This window comes from Formica exsecta, unplaced genomic scaffold, assembly GCF_003651465.1.
Source record: "Formica exsecta isolate Colony F162 unplaced genomic scaffold, ASM365146v1 scaffold353, whole genome shotgun sequence".
NCBI lineage: Eukaryota > Metazoa > Arthropoda > Insecta > Hymenoptera > Formicidae > Formica > Formica exsecta.
The window spans coordinates 747,275-772,709 of record NW_021850780.1 but is presented as its reverse complement, the minus strand read 5'-3'; the positions used below and the strand labels follow the sequence as shown (position 1 = coordinate 772,709).

At 43.8% G+C, this 25,435-nt stretch overlaps 1 protein-coding gene across 1 annotated transcript; it reads left to right on the top strand.

Annotated features, from left to right (window-relative positions):
* The first annotated feature begins 10,073 nt into the window (after positions 1 to 10,073).
* LOC115238667 lies at positions 10,074 to 22,051 on the top strand. Its single transcript, XM_029812678.1, has 3 exons — positions 10,074 to 10,271; positions 10,594 to 19,182; positions 21,881 to 22,051. Exons 1-3 carry the CDS (start codon positions 10,074 to 10,076, stop codon positions 22,049 to 22,051), a joined length of 8,958 nt encoding a protein of 2,985 aa, XP_029668538.1.
* The last annotated feature ends 3,384 nt before the right edge of the window (positions 22,052 to 25,435 follow it).

Sequence of the window (25,435 nt, the reverse complement as noted above, 5' to 3'; positions counted from 1 at the left end):
TATATATATATTTATATAAAATAAGATTAAAATAAAACAGAAAAAAATTAATATTATCAAATACATGTTAGAGAATCTGATCAAAGAAAACCGCGCCGAGTTATTTATGTACAATTGATTTCGCTTGAAGAATAATTCTAACAATACGGTACTGCGTGATGACGATCCGAGGCAGTACGGAGAGGTTGAACGGCGCTCGTATAAATAACCGGTGGCGTTTGGTGTGACTAAAAGTAGGGGTTGCTCGCCCGACAATGCGGACGGGGGAAGGGATGATGCTCGCGCGCGACGAGGGGTTGTACGCGTGCCTCTTCCCTCTCCCCCAAGGGGTGAGGCTAAATCGACTAAACATATACCGCTTCCGCTTCGTTTAACCGCCGAATATGTTTTAGATTTACTTGGACCTTTTAGGCACCGCGTAACTCGATAAGTCCGCCAATTAGGTACGCCGCTCCGACTTGGATTGCCGGGCGATTTTCTCGCGGCACGCTTTAATCGAAAGCTATTTTATCTGATGAAATGATACGGATATTCGAAACGCCGGTGAAAAAAGAAACGCAGTGGAAAGTATTATATATATATATAACTAACGAGAGAGATACGGCCAATATTTATTTCATAAAAAAACGTAGAACTTTGCAATTGCAAAATTTTCTTTACTATACATCTATTTTACGTTTTAATTATCATTGGTACAAATGACGCCTTAAATGAAGTAAATAAAGAGTTAGGAAAAAGAAGATACAAACGTCGAGAAGCAGAAGAGAAATTTCGAGGTACCGCCAAAGGTGGACGCCCAGCACTTTATTCGATAAACGCCCATTCACGGAATCTGAATGCATTAACCGTGCGACCTTCGTAACCGCGATAGCCGCAGAGAAAGAAGAAGCAGATGATGATGATGATGATGATGATGACGCGGCATAGTTACTCGATCGTTCCCTGTTATTAGAGTGGCAGCATTGTTTCGACGTCGCTCCGTGATCGACCGGGGTTACCGTTACATCATATTAGTCCATTCCCGAGGACTCCCGGATTTGTAAAGGCTACTGGAAACTGCTTCTCCATAAATAGATCGGGTGGCAATTAATTCCTGGCGTTCCTCACAGCTGGCCTCGAATAGAATTATTCTCTTTACAGCGAAATAATTTTAATTCCCGATCATTCGATTTTTTGATCGATTAAAAAATTTAAATTAAATTCAAAAGGGATAAGATATCCAGATTTATGGAAGAAGAAATTTAGAGAGGTAAAAGCGCGAGTCGCGAAAATCGCTACGCTTTTACGCGGATTTAAATTAGAGAATATTTATTTACAGACGCTTTCTACGCGAAAATACGTGAACGATTTCTATCTACAATATAATTTACCTGGGAATGCAGTTGCCGGTAAACTGCCCGCAATCAAGCGGTCGTAAAAAGCAACGGAGACTGCCTCTTTTTTAGTTGACGATCTTAACCAGGAGTAATCGCGGTGTACGTTCTCTCGCACCATCGAGATTAGACAAGCCGGATTAGCTTGCGGTAGCAGGTTGCCCTACTCGGTTAGTTAATAGTCTCTGGTAAACTATCGTCGAGCAATACGGGGGTGGCTCGTCCCCCTCCCTTCCTCCATTAGGTAGCCCCTTAACGAGGGTTACGTGGCCAGAACGTAATGCGGATACCCCGCGGCGATCCTGTCGTTACAATCCACCGTGTAATTCGCGCTGCGCATCTGCCAGTCTCGCAGGTCCCGATAGATCCCTTTTCGTTGTTGTTTTCTAAATATATATTCCTGCGGGACTATTTGCGGACACTAAAGTGGAGAGAGGAAGAGAGACGGATTTGCGCCTCAGATTGATGTTCCGACATATGGTCACTTCTGCTTGAAACAATGCTTCCTCACGTCTCGCGATATTAGATAAATACATTCTTTATAATCGGAGTTTATTTTAATTAGAAATATTCAAATTCAAAGAAATCACACAACGCATGAAGAATTCTTATATTTAGATATCGTCCAAATGTGATTTTTCGCTTCATAATATCTCTTCGAAGGAGAGAAAAAGCACACATATATAAAATATTTTTTCATGAGGAGAGAATGCAATTAATATGAAAATATTAATTGAAAATTGCATGTGGTGTTTGTGGAATTCGTTATACGTAGCGTTAGAGGAAGACGCGTGTTTCGGTTAGAAATTCTAAGGACGGCGGCGAGCGTCCGCGACATTACGTTGAGAGCCTGAAGCCTCGGCTTCCCTACGTTCCCTCCGATGAATGAATGGAATTAGTGAGGAGGCTAGCTGAATAATATCGGCTCTATCTGCGGGGGCTAGAGACCGGGAGCTGAAGCGTATCAGTGCGGCGTATCTGCATAGACGCAGGGGACGGACGCGTCGTACAAGACCAACCCTCCTCTCTCTCGCCACTTCTCCATCTAAACTCTTCCTTCCTCCTCTCTGCTGCCCCTTCCGGCATCGTCTGATCTCCCAAATAAGGACGAGATGGCGCGAAGCGCGTGTGTACTTTCGTTAAAATTTCAGATTTAGAGTATAGTTTTATTTTCAATAACGAGATTATCGATTCTTCGAAAAATCGAGGTTGTAGAAATTTTGAAACTTTCTCTTCCATCGTGAAAATAAGGAAGAAAATGCGGAAAAATTCTCTCGAGTATGATAAATTAAAAGATAGCGCGAGAGAGATCATCAAGAAAGGGATGTAAGACATTTTGCTCCTATACACTCTATAGAATTCTTGACGAGAAAAAAGAAAGTGAGACAACCAGCTAATAAATTTCAGTTTTTCTCTCTTTTTTTATCACGTCCTCGTAACCTCGTTAACGTTCTCATTCGCCGAGATTGTCGCTCGCTGACATCTGAGAAATATAATTTCTCAGAACTTCTCGATACGTTCATATCTCGAGATTATATGCACCAGATTATTCCTCTCGTAATCGTAACAATATTTAAATCTCGAACGGTGCTACCGTGCTCTCTCCGGTGATATTAGAAATGCAGATACGCGCGACGAAATCCGAAATATCACCGGCTCGCCGGCAGTAATCTCGCGGACAAGGGAGCAATCAGAGAAGACATCCTGTTATCCCCCGGGGAACACCCATACTTAACTCCGGGACCTTTCTCGAACCGGATCCGTCGTCAATTCTACGATCCCCGAAACGCTCGTCTTATTTGACTACCGTGTAAGCCACACCCTATTCTCTTGCGTCAAGGAAAATTCTCAAAGGGATTGTGTCAGTAATTTATAATATTTTTCAAATCAATACCCGAAATATTAGATCCTTTTATAGAAAAACTAACACGATGAATAATCAAGTATTTATTTAAAGAGATTTACTTCTTGCCTTTTCCAAAAAGTATCCAGCTACATCCGATATTCTCAAGAATCTGAGTTTTATATTTATAAAAAATGCATCTCTCTCTTTTTCTCTGGTGGAACTGAAAAAACGAGAGACATATTGTTAGAATCGAGGAGCAGGATACAAGAATTTACGATACAAGTGAGTACGTTGCTCATCTCGATAACATCAACGATCTTCGATTCTAATTATCTCGGATACCGATACGATTTCCGTCGTGTCTCTTCGTGTCTTTATGAATGGGCTTCGTCGGAGCTGTGCGATTGCGATCCCTATTAAAAAATTCCGTTCCCAAAAATCGGACAGGTCATGCGTGTTCGCATCCACGAGGTTCGGACCTCGGTGTGACGAGGGTTCGGTCGCGACGGTACCGCTCGTTTGTCACTGACACCGACGTTCCACGGCGACATCGGTGAACATCCCTACGATTCTAACGAATGACTTAACTAACTCAATGCGACTCAGCGATCGTTTCAAAAATTCATAATTGGTTTTATAGCAAAAAAGAAAAAATTATGTGTTGTTTAAAAATATATATCGAAATATATGCGAGAATCAAAGGCATCAATTATATTTGATACATTACGAGATAAATTTATAGAGTAAAATTGTGGAATCGCTTCCAGTATTATATAAAATTAACAAATATCATTTATAGAAAATTTTCTGTGAAATTATAATATATTTCTTTCATCACGGAAAACCTATGGTTTTTTCTCTCTCTTTCTCTCTTTTTTTCTATCTCTACAAGCAGATATAGATGTTAAAATAAAGTATAGAAGAGTGACTTGTGCGTGAGTCCAAACAAAACTCTGTCTCAGCCAGGTGGCGAGATTGATATCCCGTTGCTCATTGGTCCTAGAACCCCCAGGACGTCATAGGACCTCCTACAGTCATCTATCGCGCTACCAACGCGAGTCCCCCAGGATATGGGTCCATATCTCGGAACGATAATGTATTAGTTACATCCTGGAACAGTGAGGCAAAGCGTCACGAAGATTATTCGTTTTCGTTTGTAAAGGCGTTTGAACCGTTTCCTTTTCGGTTTAATCATATCTCGGAATTTGCTGCGACTTTGTCAGACTAGCGTCTTGAAAACTTTCCATAATCGAGTGGTCTGAAACGGGCAAAACACACGCTGAGTCTTTTATAATTATTGGATTGATTTAAGAGACACAGATCTTAAATAAATATTTTTAATATAAGAGTGATAAATGATTTTGTTGGAAATTATTATTTTATAAACTTATATTTTTTTTTTACAGATACTTGTATAAATAGAAACAAAAATTCTTTTTTTATAATGTTGAAATATATGTATTCGAGAATTCGGTCATCGGGATCGCGGCGGGACACAAGCTGCGCTCGTACGTAATTTATCACGCGCGAACGTCTCGAATGTGACTACGATCGAGCGACCACAATAGCCCGACGGAGCCTCCCTTCGGAGACGCACAAACGATTGTGACACTCGACGGTACCAACAAGCGCAAACAAATTTCTCGAGGCCCCGTGGGGGAAAAGCCGGTCGCGCAGCATTATGCGAAGACGTACGGAACATTCTCGTGAAAACCGCACGTCGTCGCGAGTTCTCTTCTTCTCGACGAGATGCTCGAAGCACAATGCTCGCCAAATTACGGCTGTTCCAGTCAAAATACGTTTTCTACGAGCTCTTCTTCTCTTCCTTCCCTCTCTCTCTCTCTCTCTCTTATATACACACACATTTATACGCGCACACTCTGTCACCCTCTCGGCTTCCATCTCGTTTTTGCTCGGGGCTCGTTCTACGTTTTGGTAATCGCGATCGGCCATCTACGACCACCGTGTGCATCGGGTGACCGCAAACTGCAGCTGTATTTTCGGTTATCGTCGATCGCCGATCTGCGGATTTTCGCTTTTTACGGGAGGCATACGAGATGGAGCGGGAAAGAAAGAGAGAGAAAGCATCGGACGTCTCGCTTTTCTCGTACCCGCTATCACTTCGCTTTTTACCACTAACTACAACGTTATTCGGCTTCCTTTTGTGCCTCTCCGTGGGGTTCGCGTTTTCGTCTGGCAAACGCGTGTCACGTTTCCAGAACGCGTGCTTCACGCCTGCATCCTGAGACAGAGTTTGCCTCTTTCGTCGTATAAACAAATTGCTTGCAACTTAATCCAATAGTACCGAGATATCATTTATTTTTGCTCTTTGTTTCTTTTCTCTCTTTTCTTTGCTTCCAAAACACGAATATACGCATCTCATTCTTTATACAAATTATAAAAATTTGAGCGCAATTAAAACAGACAGGTCTAAAACCTCTTTCAATTTGTCTGAAAAAAAAAGACGCAGAAGCTAGCTCCTGTATATAGCTCGCAGCATTTTTTCCTCGCGCAACGGATATGTAAGCTCCGTTCTCCGGATCCAGCATCCTTTTTTTCTCCGCTACGCGGGAAAAATGTGCCGTTAAAAATTCCCCGCGAACGATAGAGAGAGGAGAATCGTATGAGGGCGCGAGGGCGAGCGTTAAGCAGCTGTCGCCCATTCGGCGCCATTGTCACACGATGTTTGAGTGTTCCCGAACAGTGGAGAACGGCCCCCGGTATTGTCCGGACTTCTGAGATCCTCGCGATTACTGGGCTAGCGGGCGATACCATCTCATCTGCATTAGGGCGTTCGCCTCTCTCGTTCTTTCTGCGCCTATACATAAATACGCGTGTCTACGAAATGTATTCCTCTCCCCCCCTTCCTTTCCCTCGTTCCTCTCTCGCCAACCCCCGTGAGAGAGGGAGAGCGCGCGAGGAAGGAATCTTCCGGTCAAACATCGTCCGGAGTGAATTTGCATGTCGAGATTGCGCGAACGGCCCACACGGTTGTCTATATAAACCACCACGCCTCGAGATATCCTTATTAAGCCACGCTGTACCATGTGGAAAATTTGCCGACGAGACTCGTCGCCGCAAAATAGGATGCATGTCGTCGCCGTTGTGTCCGGATCGCTACGGTCCGATGTCGCTTGATGAGATCTCCCTGCTTGTCGACGAGATTGCGCTCTCTTTCTCTCTCGTGTCGTATTTGCGATCTTCGTCGAATGTGTCGTAAGATCGACTTTAGAGAAAGAGAGATGGATTTGAGAAGAAAAAAGTCTTCTCGATCTCTCTCCACGCACTCTGGGGAATAGATTATGACGTTATTAAAGTAACACGGAAGGTGCTCCAGAAAGTCATGTTTGTAAAGTATGTCTTTAAAAATGAAAAAAAAAAACCTGTATGTGTGTATGTGTGTGTGCTTTTAAATATATACACGATGTCTCAAGAATTTTTATATACATTTTTGAATCGTTCGAAGCTAAGTACTTTTGATCTCAATTTTCAATCTAACATCTATTTTGATATTTTAATCACGAGGGATTCAGATCACTCTCTTTTGGAACTATTTATTTTATATTCTATATCGCAAATATATGTATTTCATAGTGTCGCGCATTAAAGAGGATAGATTACGAAAGAACGTTATTAAAAAATTAAAAACGGTTCTTGTGTGGAGAAACACTCGCGGGAACCGGATGTATCTCTCGCCGTGTAACTGGCGCGAATCAGATAAACTCTCAGCCGAACTATCGCCGAACCTTTCCCAAAAAAAAAAAAAAAAATATATATATATATATATATACATATTTTTTACACTACGATCTCGCAATCACCGCGCAATCTCGAATTAACACGGGCTGTATAAATCAGCATTATTTTTCGCAGAGAAAACATTTCGATATACCGGCCGGAAAAAAAGGGAGCCGATCGCGAGATTAATCCAATGTTTGCCCGTTCAACGACAATCGAGTTTTTATAAGCGACTGCATAATGCCGATAGCTTATCGCATTCGCATCTCTCGGAACGGTGTCTCTGCCTACACGTATATTTATAAACTGCCGCGCGGTAAAAAGGAGACATTATTTTCACAAAATGCATTGCGTTCTCATTGTGTCAATTTCTCTCTCAATCTATCCCTCTCTTGCATTCTCTCACTCTCTTTGAATATATTTATTTGTAAATCGGAATCAAGCCATTAGACGAAGTAATTTTTTTTGAAAATTCAAATCAAAATTTTGCTCCTATTTTCAACCTCAATTTTCTCATGTGTATAGATTCTAAAAGATTTTAATCGAAATTCGTATCGGAATTATGCCCTTACTCTTTATATCTCAAATAAACAATTTCTTATTTAAAAGTACAAAATAGGAGCTTTCGGTAAATATAAACTACAGATTAAATAGCTTTTTAAAAAATAATGTAATCGCTTAAAGCATCAAATAGATGTTAGATTGAAGATGGAGATCGAAAATAGGCTTTTGACTTAGGGTGGATTAAAATCGTTTAATTTCATCGATCGCTGAACGGCGTCTCGATAATTTATTTGAAATTTTGGAAACATTAAACTCCCTCCGTTTAGCCGGTGGACCCACAACGACGGCGATCGCGAAAGGGGAGAGTTAAGCGCGACGATTAATTACGACGCACCAAGACGCGATAATTCATCGACGTCCTGTCAGTGATCCTTTCCGCCTCGGTCAACGTCAATTGCGCGTCAAGGAGCCGGGCCGACGCATCTGCTTTCCTCTCCCCGCGGGAGCGCTTTTTCGGATTTCTTAGGACACGGCCTCGTTATACACGCATCGGCGAGCACGCGCGTGCAGAAGGATCGCTCTCTCCTTCATACCGCAAGAAACTAACGTTCTCGGAACACACGATGCAACGCTTTTATTATCGTCGAGGCGTTCGGGATATATGCGAGTGCCACCATGAAGCTAATAAAAAGAAACTTTGAACAAAGCTCCCCTTTACAAATATATTTAGCGCGATGATTAATACCCGTTTCTTTTTATGACATATATTGTAACTTATTTACGATACAGCAATTGAAAGAGAGATTATTTAGAAATATATAAAATATGCATATAAAAGTAACGATAATATAAATAAGATTTTAATAAGAAAATTTCTACGTGAGTACACACACAATATTAATTTTCGACCGGTAAGACTTGTGCGCAAAAGAAACAATTAGAAATAAAATTATAAAAAATAATGCTCCTTTTGTAAATCGATTCCATTTTTAGTGAATCTCGCGGTGATGATGAATAAAGCGTCATATATAAAAGATGGATTTTCAAAAAAGTAAAAGTTTTGCTCAAATTAATTAACACAAAATTTATCATAAAAATTTTTACATCATTAAGCACATTTTATTAACGCATCTGTTAATATGATGAATCCAGACCGAAGCCGGCACAAACGATGTTGACGATTGAAAATTGCTAGACGCGATTTTCCACAATTTTCACGGACGAGAAAACGCGACGAATGAAATTTCATAGAAATTTAGTTCGCGCCGGCTCTTTCGATACGTTTCGCCGCATTATCGCTTCTCGCATGCATACACGTGCATGCAGGTGCATTGATTCACTCTTCGACACTCTTCGTGTAGCGGCGATTCGCACGCGCGTGTCGGATAAACGGAGGAGGAGAGGTAGTTTCGAAATCGATTAGCGATTCGTCATCGCGAGCTCGCGCTACCGATTTAATCGGTCACACCGTCGATCCGATCCGATTGACGGTAGAGTCGCGGACAATCCGAACGTCGATCGACGTCTTCGATGAGCCTCTATCGTCACCAATCGCAAAACACACGAGAGAAACACACCAGATTGATATACTCGCGAGGTGACAAATCGCTTTATTGAGGGATACGTGTCCCTCATATTCGTTACACGGTAAGACTCTTTAATATACGTTGACTCGATTGAAAATGATCATAGCTAGTGATAGACAGATCCATGCCTAGTAGATTAGATACAAATCATAGCCTTTAGGACACGTTTGAGTTCATATAAATCGGTTATCGCAATGAATGCGTACAATTTTTTCTTGAACGATTATGGAGAGATTGTGACGTTCCATTGTGTTGAGAGTTTTTAATCGTGCCACTCTACATTAAGTGATTGTGATTGCGAACCGCACGAACCGCACGATTCGTACTTTACACTGAGCATTTTTCTTTCTTTACGAGCAGGAATAACGTATTTTTGTATGTATTCATTTGCGGATAAATTCCATTTACGTATGAATTCGATTAATTAATTTGGCAATCAAAATCAAAATGTGTATACAATGTATATTTTTTTATACTTGTATTTTTTTATACTTACATGTATTTACATAGATTTTATTTTAATTATTGCTTCTCTTTACGTCCGCATGTTTATACGCAATTTAATCCAATTATTACTTTCATACCTCTAAATAGAAAATATTTTGGAGAGTTGCTGGTATGAGATTCATATATTTTCGCGAGATTGCGGCTTGTAACAACTGGCGGATCGTAGACTAAACAATAAATCCAACGTAACATACAAATAATACACCTTGAACTCGGTGCGAATATTAATTTCTTATCGGCGTGTGTTTTTATTTCGTGTTAGCATAGCAAACACCAATGTTCGCGTCGTGATAAAACGCAGGCATAAAGATTCAAGACAATAACATCATAACTGTAAATATGCATCTAGATTTGTATTCGTACACAATCAATGATAAGATATTATAAATAGCATAAAATTCTTTTGTTGAAGCATATAGAGAAAAATGGATTTTTCTTTCGACTAAATGAATAACGAAAATTTCAGACAGCTTTTAGAGAGAGATCGCAACTGGACTGTAATTTGATATTTCTCTATAGATGGCGAATGTGAGGAATGCATTTTTGGATTATATGGACTGTATTCTGGAAAGGGAAAAGGTCGCGTCGCTCAAACGTCGATATAATACTCCAAATCTCCGAATCCTGTTTCGAATAAACTGGATCGCGATACTGACCGTAACGGCGTCGATATTATTCTGTCAATTCGCAGAATCTGTTGCTGAACGACAAGCATCGGTGAGCGTAAATAAGATATTTGTAATAAATTTCTTCAAAGTCCTCTTCCTCTCTCACGTTATATTTCTGTGTTTTTTTACATATAGTCAACACAAATATTAGCAGGAAAGCACGTACAATTAATTTTATAATCAACACATTAATTTAGTTGAAATATTCTTCTAGTAAATTGGACTATTAATATTAATCCATATTATTTCACAAATATCCGATTTATTTTCTTTATATAAAGTCTCAGTATTCTCAATATGATTGACAAAGATTGGCAGATGAGTAATAAATTTACTCTTCTTTGTATTTGTTCTATCGCTTGGTATTGTAGAATTCACATGGACGAAAGCATTACGGTCAACATTGCTTGAACCATCGTAGTAGCCTGCGAAGGTCGATGGCATCAGCCAGTCATACCTTACAAAGCATTGCCGATGATCCGGCTATCACGTCGCAGGATATTTTATCGCGTTTGGAGGCCGCCGCAGTTTTACGAGACAATCTGGTAACGGCGTTGGGCCGCGTGCTTCTGCTCTGTCTCGATGATCACGCGAGAGTACCTCTCGAGCTCGTCCACGACGCCGTACGAAATCGTCGGGTCGCCATCTACGAGCTGCTGCCCATCTTGCCGGCGCTGAGAAACAAGTTGCCGAAGCAACAGCTGTACAAACTCCTGCAAATGCTGGAGAGAATTGACAATCGCTTCGTCTCCGAATATGCGTCGCTCTGTATAAACATTTTTCACGACATCAGTGCCGTCATAGAACAAGCGCCGCTCACCGACATGCTGTGGAAAGTGAACTCGGAAACGATAAAGTCGATTTCGCACGATAAGCACAGACCTCTATCCTTGATAAAGGACGTTGACTCTGTGTTGCGAGCGGCTCGCAATGATGTTAGAACGCTGAATCTGCGCGTGGTGTCCGCGATATTAATGAATTATCCGGCATTCGATCTAACGGATCCAGAGATCCTCGACGCTGTCAGTTTTGTCGCGCAGCGAATGAGGGAGCGTTCGCGCGCCGAGGATCCTCTGTTGTGGAACATAGAACCAAGTCTGGAGAACGCGATGGATTTTCTGAGGGCCGTCCTCGAACGCCTGGAGGTGGACGAATTGTCGTCCAGGGCAACCCGGGAAGCAATCTCGCTGTTGCTTCAGAATCTCGGCGCGGAGCCTTATGCGCTCGCTTCCACGTGGAAGGACAAACAGAAAATGCTCTCGACGATTACGAACAATTATTACCCGATTAACGTTACTGCCGTGGCGAAATATCTCGCAAATCATCTTGATGACTCGCATTTTCGAGATCTCGATATTGGCTTCTACGAAACGGGCGATCAAGCTCTTCTGCAAATGTTGTCGCGTCTTCGTAGAAACTCGAATCTACAACATTTAAGTAAACCTCTGTCTTTGCTGACGTCCTTTGTCTCGCAAAAACTGGCATATAACGGCAATTATGCTTACACGGCGCCAATTAATCAATATGAGATGAATGACTATCTGGACACTTTCGACACGCCGTGTTTGCAGCCGAACGTGAGCGACGCGATGAGAACGTTACGTTCCCATCTGTCCGACGATCTGCCGTGGACCTATGCCTTCGGAGATAAACGGGCGAATGATGATCCCAGGGAATTGACGTTGCTCGCGCTGACTCGTTTGAGGAGCATCCCGATCAACAAGCCGCAAGCGATCGTCATCGACAATTTCGTCTACAAAAGTCGCGCTGAGAGTCTGACTGGTAGACGGAGTCCGCTCTACGATTCTGGTGTCATCTTTCAGAGGGATGATTCGATGGACGTGGAGGTCGATTTTTTTTCTCTGCTGATGCGCATACCGAACGCCTTCAAGAGCGAGAAATTCGCTCCCATGCTGAATTTCCTGTCCAAGCCGAATATCCTCGACATCCTCGGCTATCAATTCAACAAGTTTGAGTACGAGACTCCCAGAAATCTACTGTTAGCACTGCTGAAGAGGGCTTTGACGCTCGCTTCCGTGAAATCCGATGAGTCTCTATCCAAGGCCCTCCAGAACGCTCGCAACTACCTCGAGGAGCCGCTACTGATCAATCTGTATACCTCGGAGGATCTACAACTCCTTCTAGAACAACTACCGGGTATTGAAAGCGATCCGCGATATTTACCGCTCAAAATATTCTTTAAGAAGAAGAGACTGTTCGCGTTTCTATCGCCAAATTTCAATCTAGCTGGTGTGCACGCGCCAAGGGAGAGGCTCTTGTTAATATTACGAACGGTAAGCTTGAAAATTGAGGGAGCAAGCGCAAGCTTCTCCGAGGCGCTGATCTTCGCTCTTGACAACATTGACGGACCACCGCTAAAGGTCAGAACTTTCGATCGAGTCGACTTCGTCTACCTAGTTCAACAACTGTTGGTCAATAATACGCTGAAGAACGAAATCTTGAAATCATCCGTATATATGAACGTGGGTGACTGGAATATCTCCATCAGCGGCACGCCTGAGAACATCCTCGCCAGGGTTCTGAGCTATCCCGTTAAATATATCGCGTCGGATGGGCATCTGGCAAGTCTTGTAAAACAGGCGGTGAGCATTCTAGAAGAGAAAGATCAGATTGACATCGAGATCCTGAAAAAGCGGACATTAGAAGCGATGCTGGAATACCTGCCGAACAACACGTACGTAAAGCCTGTGATTCTACTGCTGAAGAAAGCGAATTTGATGACGCTCGTACCGAGATTAAATCTGTCGATATTGGAAAAGGCCAGCCCACGCGACGCATTGATTATGCTGCTGAGATACTTGACCGAATCTAGCGTAATACGCACTGAGAAGCTGTTACTGAGACGCGTCCGAGCGGCGTTGAGTTCCTTGGACGGCAACGAACGTCCTCGTCAGACGTCGATTTACGCTTACCTGATCCAATCGTTGCAGGATCCGAGCAACGTTGTTTACAAGCCACTTTTGCAAGAAGTAAACGAATTACGAAACGTGACAGTTTCGTCCGACAAACGACAAGCTTGGCTGCAAAGTTATTTCGAGGAGATTGTCGCTAAAAATAAAATGAAGAACCTGACGGAAGCCGCGTTGATGGCGTTGAAAGAAATCAGATACGACGAATATCCGGATGAGGAGACGCGTGCCAGTAAGGCGCGGATCAATGAAGCTTTGTCGTTCCTGCCCGTCGATTCTTTCGCCAAACCACTACGGAAACTACTGACGCCAGAGTGGGTGTATAGTGTTTTGCCGGAGGAGTTTAAACACTCGGATTCGCTGGAGAAGGAGGAATTGTTGCTGGCGATTTTGTATCATGCGAAACGTCGGACAGACATTGCCGATAACCCTGCTTTAACGAAAGTCATCTCCAACGTCGAGACAAAATTGAACGGATGGAAAACAAAAGTCGAGATGTTGAAGAGCGCCGTTGCCACTGCGAAAGCGGCCATTTACGATCCCGTGAGAGATCTTCTGACTGCTTCGGGACTCAACAGACTCAGGGTCATCGTGCCTCTCGCAAAATCGGCCAAGTTATCGCTGCTGGCATTGTTGCGTCGTCTGCTACAGCATCCTGTAATCAAGCAAAACAACAAGGTGTTCGAATTGTTGAGCGCTGTTAGACAGGACGTACTCGATTTCGGGATGGACGTGGACTTGCTGACCGTACTCGATGACGTGGGAATCGCTTACACCAACGAGCTGGCTCCTGTCAGACTGTTCCTGCATAATCAGGGACGATACAACGATAAATTCGCCCGCACCGTCTTTCCGATTGCAGATCCCAAAGAGCGATATCGCACTTTGCTGGACATCCTTTGGAAGCAAAACCAGATAAACAACGACACGCGACTCCACGATGCGCTCTTGATACTGAGAAATATCGAACCCGTCGACAGAGAATCCGCAGGTACGTTGATCTCGGATCTCGAAGATGTAGTAAACTCTATGCCGCATCAAGTCAGACCACAATTTAAGTTGATCGAACAACTATTCAACATCGACCTTCTGTCCCGTTTCACTCATGACAATGAAATCGTTGAATCGAAGATGCCGCTGACTCTTTTGTTATCCAAGATGTCGAGTTTGCCGGAGGTCCACCGTAATCATACCACAGCGCATGAATTGAAGAAATTACAGTCCGAAATCGAGAAGTTGGGCGATCGTCCAATCGTCACCGGTTATCAGCTCAGACCATTGCAACTGGAATTGAAACATGTTCAACAAACCAACGTAGACTATCTCAATTTCATCATAGATCCTGAAGTATTGAGTTATTTAAATCCAGAGGAATTTTCCGACATATCCGACGATAATACCGAAATACTCAGCACTATCGTTGATTATCTGTTACACGAGGAAACAATGTATGTCGATTACAACATGCGGAAGCATTTGCAGTCTTTGAAGCGTATTCTGATGTTGACGATGGGCCCCAGCAAGACGTCCTCAAAGAGACATTTGAGCAAAAAAGACTGGGAGAAGATGCTGGTTCTGATACCGCGCGATAGAGATTTTGCGCCCATCAAGATCTTCCTGCAGTCCGAAGAACTCTACAAGTACATTCCCAAGGACACGAATTGGAAAATATTTTCCACTCCGGTCAAGAAACTGCTTCATCTGCTGTCGCTGATCGAGAGCAGCGATATCGAGAACACAAATGTCTATAGCTCTGCGAACAAGTTGCGCGAAAATCTCGAAAAACGTTTCAACTTCGTCACTGAGCGAGACGTTAAGAGCATGCATCATGCCTTGACGAGTCTGAAGCTTAAGTATGATCTGGCTCCACTCAAGATATTCTTAAATCATGATAATCTGATCAAGTATCTGCCACCGGACTTTAACTACACTAAGTATGGTGCATCAATCAATGGCCTTGCTGCCGTCCTGGACATTTGTTTGCAGTCGCCCAATTTGAAACAAAGAAAGATTCTCTACAAGACCATGACTTTAGTGAGAGAATCGATACGTGAGAGAGCTGGCTCGGTGAGACGATCGTCTCGCAGAACTTTTCACACACCATCCGCCGAAGATCTCGATTTCATCAATCCTATCGCTCCGTCGAAGATACGCGAGTTTCTCAAGCCTGAGAAACTGCTAAATCTATTGCCGCAGTCGTTTACTTTGGACAATCGACCGACGTTTAAGACGAAAGCGTTGCATTTACTGCGACAACTATTGCAACTGAATATTACGGACGTTCATTTGGAATTGGAAAAACTTGTCCGTGAAGTAGAGACATATCCCGACGTTCCGAACATCACGCAGGATGATCTGGCGCCGCTCCTGAACATACTTCCCGTCGAAGGAATACCTCACGTTGAGCTCATCAAGAAATACCTGAGACCTCTGCCGTTGATTAAGTTGTTGCCTGGAAATATCATTATAAAGCGAACGGATAATGCTAAATTGGCGTTGCACAATGTTCTGTCATTGCTGAGCGCGACTGTTGGATCCGCAAAGAACGACAAGCTAAAAACAGCCCTCGATGCGCTTACGAGCGAATCGGCAAAGATTAGCTCCAACGTGATACCAGAAGTGGCGTTAGTGAACAGCGATGACATAAGATCTATCATAGAAGAGATTCCATTCGAGCAGTATAAGCAGATAGAGCCACTTAAGACTAAGATGACGATCATAAATGTCGTCTCATCCTTGCCCATGAATTTCCAATTGACCAATTATAAGACGAAGAAACTGCGTGTGTTAGCGGTTTTGAACGAGTTATCTAAAAACAACGAATTTAAACCCTGGTTACATTCTGTCAATTTCGCCAAAAGAATCGTTAGCAAGATGCCAAACATACCCGTGGTGAATGACATGGAAATCGAGAGGCTGATACTGCCATTGCCGTTGAGCGCCTTTTACGTGAAGCAGATTATAACAAACTGCAAGTTGGCTACATTGATGCCATACCTGCCCATTCATTTCAATCTTGCCAGCCTAGAATCGCGAAAGATGAAAATCGCCAAGATCCTGCACTATTGCAAAGTGGCCAATCCCACGAATATGAGTACGAAGCAAGCTTTGACTAACGCGGAGGCAACGTTAAAATCGTTGCCCGACTTCGATGTCACGTCGAAACACGTGGAAGTTCTGATACGGTCGATACCGTGCACTCGTTTCACTGTGATAAAACCGCTTCTGCGATTTCTGTCAGTGACGAATATCGCGTCGCTTCTCCCATGGGATCTCGACGTTTATCGTACGTCACGTACCTTCAAGTTGCGCATCCTCGATCTGTTGGCTGCTCTGCGAAACATCAAGGAGCTGCAGAACGGCGAGATGTTCACCGCCCTCGATTACTTGGAGACGAACACGAAATCGTTGCCGGAGAAGGTAAATGTTCCTCAGGATCGTATAACGGTTCTCATAAACACCACGCAGATCATGGGTTCTGCGCCGTGCGTAACCTTCCGAGATTTTATATCGAAGACCGACAATCTGATCCAAGTATTGCCGCCGAATTATCGCTTTCAGACCAATCCGGAGACCGTTCACAACGAATGGGCGTTAATTATTTATATGTCGTCGTTGTTTCTGCGCGACGTGAAAATGGACGGTGCTATGAAAAATGCCTTCAAGGCCTGTGTGGATAATATGCATAATTTCGACAAGGAACAGCTTCACAATCACATAATTACCGGATTAAATAGTATGCCGTTCGAGCAGTTTGTACCGCTAAGGCTGTACACGCTAAGTCACGCAAACGCTCTGACTGCACCCATCGAGGACGTTTATCGGGGCGGTTTCCTCCAGGGAACAATATACACCATGATCCGAGTGACGATGAGGGAATTTATCCGTAAACCGGAGCTGATCGGGAGCAAATCGGTAATTGACGACATGGAAGTGTTTCTGCACGATTACGTGATGTTGAAGATTAAAGAAAATCAGACGTATCACGAGGAGCCGACACCATACGATATCAATCTGGCCATTGACGAGATCCCGAGCGATCGCAAGTACGACGATCTCAAAGTGCTCTTACGATGTCAGGAGATACAGACACCGATCGTGCAGAGGAACTTGTCGGCGGACGACACGCCGAAACAGTTGCTCATGGAGTTGCTAAAAGCGGCCGAGAACGGCGACATAGACGATAAGGTACGAAAGAGCATCGAGATCCTCAAGACGGATGTCGCGCATGGCATTCGCGAGGAGGAAGTGGAGTACGCGTTGAAACAGCTGCGCGATTACAGATACCATGCGAGCAAATTGCAAACTATCAGAAAGTATCTCTTGCAAGTTGGATTGCAGTCCGTTTTAATGAATGATACAAAAAGCGACTTTCATACGGCATATCCCACTTATAAGCAGAGGCTGTACATGTTGAACGAGCGTTTATTGAAAGGTGTATCCGGTCAACCGAACGACGGCGAGTTTCAAACCGAGTTGAAGTACCTGAATCGTACTCTGCACAATGAGACTAAGATCGATCGCATAATACCGCGAACGATAGACGACGTCAATGTGGAGTCGCTGTTCCTCGCGTTGCCGAAGACAAGGGACGAGAGACTCATTCGCGGCATCATCAAGTTCTTTTCCGTTCCCGATCTGCTGCGTCGACTGAACTTACCCAAAGATCCGTTCGAGTACGTGACCAAGGGTCGACTTTTGGAGGCCATCATGGATCTGGGCCAGGAGTTGGAGAGCGTGCAACAGGATCCCGTACAGCAGGAGGCTCTCGAGTACTTCAGGGACAAAATAAAAACTACGGGACCCGGCGCACAGCCGATCGAGCTGAAGAAAGACGTATTCGATTCCAACGTAGACGTGGACACGTATGGTCTGATGCGCGCCATCGATTACACGAAGGTGAAAGAGAGCGACGCGGTGACCGTGGCGACGTTCCTCCACCGCAAGTACGACAGGCTCGTGCACGGAATCGGTTTCAATCACCTGGCGTATGCGACGAGGGGCGCGTACCTGAAGGCGCTGTTCGAGCATCTCGTTAATATTTCCCAAGCACCCGATGACGTAAGGCAGCAGATAAAGACGTTGATACCGGCGGTGAGACTGAACGGTCCGGGAGAGGAGGGCGTCGATCTCAACGTCGACGTCGTTCACGAGGAACCGACGCTGCACCTGAGGATGTTCAGGGCTGAAACGCCGGTCGCTCGTTTTGGCACGGAGATCGTCCCACGCGCTTTCCGGGAGGACAAGGATTCGTTGAAGGCCGCCATCTATAACATGCTCGAGACCATACCATCGTCCGAGGAGGAGAATTCTACCGGTCAGAATAACATCTACATAAGGGATAAGACTCGCGTCGTCAGCGGCATACTGCAACATCCGTTCGATGTCGCCCGACGAAGATGGAATTCGACGGAGGATGCGGGGAATCTCAATTCGTCTCGACTTGAAGAGACGAGAAGACCATTGAGCGAGCTCAGCACGAAGGTACCGATCGTAAATGACGCGAAAACGAAGGGGAAGGGAAACGATCAATCGACTGCGTCGTTGATCGACGATATTTTCGAGATCCCCGTCAAACACAATAAGACGGTAAAAAAAGGCGGGACTCTTCAATCGAAGAATGACTCGAATCGAAGATCAAATAATCTCGGTTATCTTAGCGGTGAAGATGCCGACAGCTCGATTAAATCGCAAAAAAGGATAGTTAAATCTCTTTCGTCGCGGAATTCGCTGTCCGAGGAACTGCCAAAGAAATCACGAAATCGAAAACATCATGAGTCGTTGCAAAGAATTCTCCTCCAACCGGACACCAGTGTCGAGTACGATGATGTCGACGGAAACACGCCGATTATCAGGATGCTCCGCGACATGTTGCTGAGAAACGAAGAAAATCTATCTCTTATAAAGGAGCTGATGGAGGAGGAGACGAGAACCGGTGAAAAGACGAGAACCGTGAAGAAAGATCTTAGTAGGCATGCGAGGAAAGAGAAGAGAAACGAAAAGGAGGAAGAGAAGCATGAGAGACGTAAGGTAAATTAAATTTTATGAGGTATCGGTTATTCGCTAAATTATCGATCATCGATTAACGACAGATAGCGTAATAATTACTCGTTAAAAGCGCAGAAGGTAAGCTTTATTAATAATATTTGAAAACATTAAATATACAAGCAGCAATGAGAGAGAATATTCTTGTCGATTAATTATCAGATTAAATAAACATCCCCAATAAGACAGTTTGAAATATATGAAAGCTGTTTTTTTGATTCTACAAATAATTTTTTTTATTTTATATTTTGTGTTTCGATCTTACATTATTTTATTTTTTCAAATGTATAATTATTCGCATAATTTATTGTATAAAAATATTGTGTGATTTATATTGTCAATATAATATTGGAAATAGATAAGCCTCAACGAAATCAAACGGCGATCAGTTTTTAACTATATATAGCTTATCAATTATCGATAATAGTTCTGGATATTTCGTGTTGATTAATTAGGTCATATGTGTATTAGATATTAGATACTCGTCTAACAATAAGTAATGAAGCGTCATCTTCGATATGATGAGAAATAGATTACATGCTCGAAATAGATAACACTTCGAAATAAGTATTAGTATTTGTATAGCAAAGTTATTCTAATATTTCTAGAGAGATAACGAAACTAATCTTCCCGAGTGATGTTTGCATCCCGGTAACTCTTGATTTTAAAATGCAATGTGGAAAGAGAGGGGCAAGAACGTAGCTACGGTCGACGACGCGTGCATATAGGGGCGCATACTTTCGACGAGAGTGACAAGCGGGAGAAACAGAGAGAAAGTGAGACAGAGAGAGAGGGAGAGAGAGCGAGAAAGACATGGACCGTTTATGTGCGCGACACGGAGCAGCGGTGGAAGGAGGTACGTGACACAGACGTCACATTAAATTTGGAGACTAGACGTGTACACCGGCACACAAACGTATCTCGCGGTGATCTCGCGCACCTCCTCCTCCCCCCGTGTGCCCTTCTTCCTTTCGCCCCGGGCCGAGCACTTCGCTTTTCGGCGGCGCGCGGCTGCGGCTTCAGATACCGCGGAAGATAATCTCTCCAGAGCGAAAGGGAGAGAAAGAGAGAGAAAGAGAGAGAGAGAGAGATCTACACCAAACAGCGTGAGCGGCTAAAACCCTTGCCCGGATAATATAGATAACATTCAGCTCACGCTCTCCTCTCCCCTTCACTTTGCTTCCCCGGTGACTCTGTCTCTCTTTCTCTCATGCATGCTGCCTCTTTCTCTCTCTCTATCTGTCTAAAGGCGACTGAATTCAATAATGCGCCCGTGTGTACGAGGCCTGAATGAGGGCATTGTTGGCCCCTTGAACCAGTATACTCTCTCCCGATCTCTCTTTCTCTCCCGCACGCTACGATTCCCCCCGGTCTCCGCGCGTTCAATCTATTTATCTCTTCATCTGAATGTGTTCCTGTCCTCCTTTATCTCGGTAAGGTGAACCGTCACACGAACCGTCCACCGCATGCGGGAGTCTGAATGTTCCGCGAATGATTCTTTCTGGGGGGGGGGGAGAAACAAGAGCAAGAGCTAACAGCTTCTTTTAATTTCTATTATCCTCGTTTAATCTCTTGTACGAATTTTAATAATTTTCCTACAGAGAATTTTAGATCAAGTTGTGAAAAATTACCTTGTCCGCGATTGTTTAATTATTATACCATCATTATCTCTGCGGGGATTTGTACAATTAACCGGCTCGTTTCGAGTCTTTAACACTTGGCTCATTAATAATACGTTATTAACGTCGTATAATAATATGTTTCCTCTACATCCTGACTAAAAACTGCTTAGTCTAACGCCTTTAAGAAACCTCGTACATCTTTAATCTCGGTATTTTCCTTCGTGTATTCGCGGTAACGTTAAACAATTATGTACCTCGAACAAAATCTGATGGAACGGCAAAATGCTTTGAGCGATCATGGACCTCCCCTCTCTTCCCGTTCCTCACGTTGATCACGAAGTTGCCTAAAGCGTTGTAATAAGCCATAAAGATACCGCGGCGGATACCGGCGCGCGGTGTATACGGCGAGCCCTTCCTTATAAAGATATGTGTATCCTGCATCGAGAATAATTATATAGACGCGTGCACGGTCCGTAAACCAGCAGATTCGTACCGCAGATGCACCCTCGATGCACCACGACGTCCTCCTCTCCCGTTCTCCTCCAATCTTATCGCAACTCGCGCGTTTATCGACGTCTTAACGATGCGCGCCTTTCACCCTTCTTCGTCAAGGAAGCGCGACCACGAAAACGACGAATAGACACGGATTGAATTTATTTATATTTTTTCTTTTTTTTTTTTTTAATTGACATTAATGAAGAATATTTTCTCGTCTTTATAATCGTCCTCAACTAACATGGAGAGGAAATGTCGAACATTTATTTTTCCCCCGCGATGTAGGTTGAAATAGATTCTTCTTTCGTCAAATTTAAAAATTAAATATTTAGTTTCAAAAGAAGATGAATACTTAAAGTGTCAAAGTAAATATTGGATTGAAAATTGAGATCAAAAGTATAGGAAAACAGTTTCCGCTCGAAACGGTAGACAGACTAGTAAAATGTGCCGATGAGACTTGACACGTATCTGCGTATAAAAATTTTCGCGCAAACGTTTGAAAAATTTATCGGGTTTGGACATGCGATTCTTGCGTTAATAATGTCGATCAATGTTGGTTCGCGCAGATGGCGATATCGGACGTGGACAGTCGCAGTGATACCTGCCGCGCAGGTGCATCAGATGCGAGACACCTGAGGCCGACATTTAACCGTCTCATCGGTATCCCGCTCAATTTATCGATGTCGCGTCCGATCGACTTTAGACTCGATAACGACCGTTTTCCCGGTGATATCTGACGAAAAATCGAAAAGCTTGCCGTCTTCCTAATTAGAGATCGCGAATAAGTAATACGACTTGTTTTTGTAAAACTGCGTCTTCGTTTTGCTCCGGAAACTTATATATAATTAAAGACAATTAATGTATTACGAGATATAAGTTCTTCGAGTTCAACGTAATTGCGGGATTACGCTAATTAAACGACGACCTGCCTATTTCCATGACGGACGCTCGTAAATTCTGCGCACGTCGTAAATTACGGGTACCCTCGTATATCCTTCTCCTCCCTCTCTCCCCCACATTATTCCCGATACATACATTAAATAATAATTACATTAATGCATCGCGTACGTACACGCGATGTAGCGAACATGCATGTGTATTATTAACAACCGTCGTTGTCGATTCTTAAAAGTCGCGAAGGAAAAATTGCGGAGAAGAGAAATATGTCTGTCGCACGACAGATCCACTCGGATCCAACATTTAGGCTCATCTTAGGCGCGTGCTTAATACGCACGGGATGTAATTTACGTTTATCACCACGGGAGGAAACCCGGAGGTGAATCGAATCGGTCGTCGAAGGCATCACTGTTTACAGGGCTTAACGCAGTACGGGCCGATTGTTCGCGCAGCCCCGCAACAATGGTCTCGCATTACGAGCTTCTCATTATGTCGGTGCCAACTCTTTTTGTTCGCGCGGTGGATTAAGGCCCCTCCGTCGCAGTGGGGATCGTCCCTTTCGAAGGCCCGAAAGGCGTGCGGTCGAACGGTAGGTAGGACTACGAGGTCTTAGGGAACCTTTCGAGAGAGCGGACGGAAAATGGGGACCGTCCACACGCCCCGACAATACCTGAGACAATGCGGCGTTTTCTAGTTTAGGTGAACGACACATTTCCCGGGCCCGAATCCGCTCGGGATTTCGCAGCGACGACGCGACGGAGCAATCGCGTGGAGAATCCTCCCCGAGGATTTCGTGATCCTACATCGGGATAAGGTCATCGTGTGGCGCCACAAAAGTGCGCCTTGCGATATATTTCCCGTATCTTTCTTTATATCGCGTACAAGTATATTTCAAGATGGGAGAATGAAATTTTCTTCGCTAATGATTTTTTTATACGTGCTTTTATTACGCGATGACACGTTCGGACTCGTATTTTTCCACGATAAGTGTTTCTTTCGACGATTAAAATGAGATTTCTTCGGTATAATAGTAGCGAAATTTTGTTGGCGAGAAATTGCGAAAGATTTTTGAGTATATACCCCCGAGTCGAGATTTACTGTTCGTTTACTGCCTATTTAAAGTACAAAGTAGGAGCTTACTTCCTATATAAAATAAACCTTTATATAAAATCTACAAATGTGAGAAAATTAAGGTTGAAAATAGGAGCAAAATTTCGATTCAAATAATTGCTTAAAATTGTAAAGTGAAAATACTATCAAATATTTATAAATATAAGATCGCGCGTACAATAATAATGGCACGGTCCCTCGTGCTCTCTGGACCGATATACCTGAGATAATATATCTAACCTACCTTATGTTGGACATGAGGCCTAAAAGTGTCCGGATTTGTCGCCGAGGATCGTAAAACCCCAACAAGATTCCGATCTTACGGATAACATAGCTGCTGTAGAATAATGCGCGTTAAGCTTCTAGAGTCGACGAAACCAAAGATCTTTGTCTCCGCGACAAAAAGAAACTTGGAATTGGCATATATCGGATATGAAGGATGCGTTTACACAAAACATACGATTTCCGATACAAGTCTCCAGTCTCTCGATGCATCGGGGAGAGGGAGAAGAAAGTTAAAATTGAAATGTGTCATCGCGAGTGTGGGAGACCGCCTACCCTCGAAGCGCTACATCGCTTGTACAAGGCTTATCCGAGAGAATTCCGTAGTTATACTGTCAATCGAGCGTCTCCCACACCCTCGAAGATAGATCCTTCATTTTCTTCGAGAGACGAAACGCAGAAGGGAGCAGAAAGTAGTCAAGCGTGCAGGCTGCAATCGGCGCGCGCTTAATGGAGACATTGGTTATCCGTGTCTATTCTTTTTGTGCTTCCAATTATCTCTTCCCGCGAACGTACGCAACATTCTGGAACCTCGGCGTCGTCGCTACGTGAGCGAAAGATGCGAGGAAAGGGCGAGAGAGAGGGAGAAAGAGGGATGGGAGTGAAAAAAGAGAACGAAAGAAAGTCGTATTATCCTATCGCGCGCAGAGGCTCCCCCTTGTTACACGTACGCGAGCGCCGCCGAAAAACACGGGGAGAGACAAAAATGTGCAGGGGTGGGCTCGTTTAATATTTTTTGCGGTTTAATTATTTTTTAAATTAAAACTGGACCGCGCGCACGCACACATACACAGATGTATGCGTACGCCGTATGCACCGAGTTTCATGCACGATCCACACGTTTTGTATTCCTTCCAGAGATACGCCAGGACGTTCGAGGCTCGACCGAGGAGGTGAGGAGAACGCGACGCGAGAGGGAAGAGAGGAGGGTGTTTTGAATGTGAAATACCGTCTCCAGTACGAATCCTACCGCGGTGGCAGGGGTGGTGGGCACGCAGGGGTGGCTGATTGCGCGCTCGTTCGTTCACCGGATGGGGCGGAAGGGGAAGAGAGGGATGGAGGGATGGTGGTTGCGAGCGAGGGAAAAAAAAGGAGAGCGCGGAATAAAAATGTAAAACTCGCCCCGGGCTTTCTCGGACGTACGTGAGGACGCGGTCCGTATGTGTGGTTGTGTGAAATGCGAGTGGCCTCTCGTGTATATGTACGTGTTTGTGTGTTTGCATCGCCTCGCCATCGCCGCTTACACGTGTAGGTAAACGTCGGGACTTTTCCCGAGGTTTTCATACTCCTGTGGACCTGTCCCGCTTCGCGGGTATCGCACGGCGTTTTTTCTATTGGCGGTCCCGCAGTTATTAAACCGTTTCATTGGAGACGGGATTTATATGTCAGGCGAGAAAAGACGCAACGGGATAAGGATATCGTGACGGCGGATCTTTTCATGCCTAAAGAATCCCCCTGTTTTCTGTTTTTCTCTTTTATAGATTATAATTTTTTTTTAATATATATTTCTATTATAATTATAATATAATATAATATACCTAAAAGTGTCCGGATTTGTCGCCGAGGATCGTAAAACCCCAACAAGATTCCGATCTTACGGATAACATAGCTGCTGTAGAATAATGCGCGTTAAGCTTCTAGAGTCGACGAAACCAAAGATCTTTGTCTCCGCGACAAAAAGAAACTTGGAATTGGCATATATCGGATATGAAGGATGCGTTTACACAAAACATACGATTTCCGATACAAGTCTCCAGTCTCTCGATGCATCGGGGAGAGGGAGAAGAAAGTTAAAATTGAAATGTGTCATCGCGAGTGTGGGAGACCGCCTA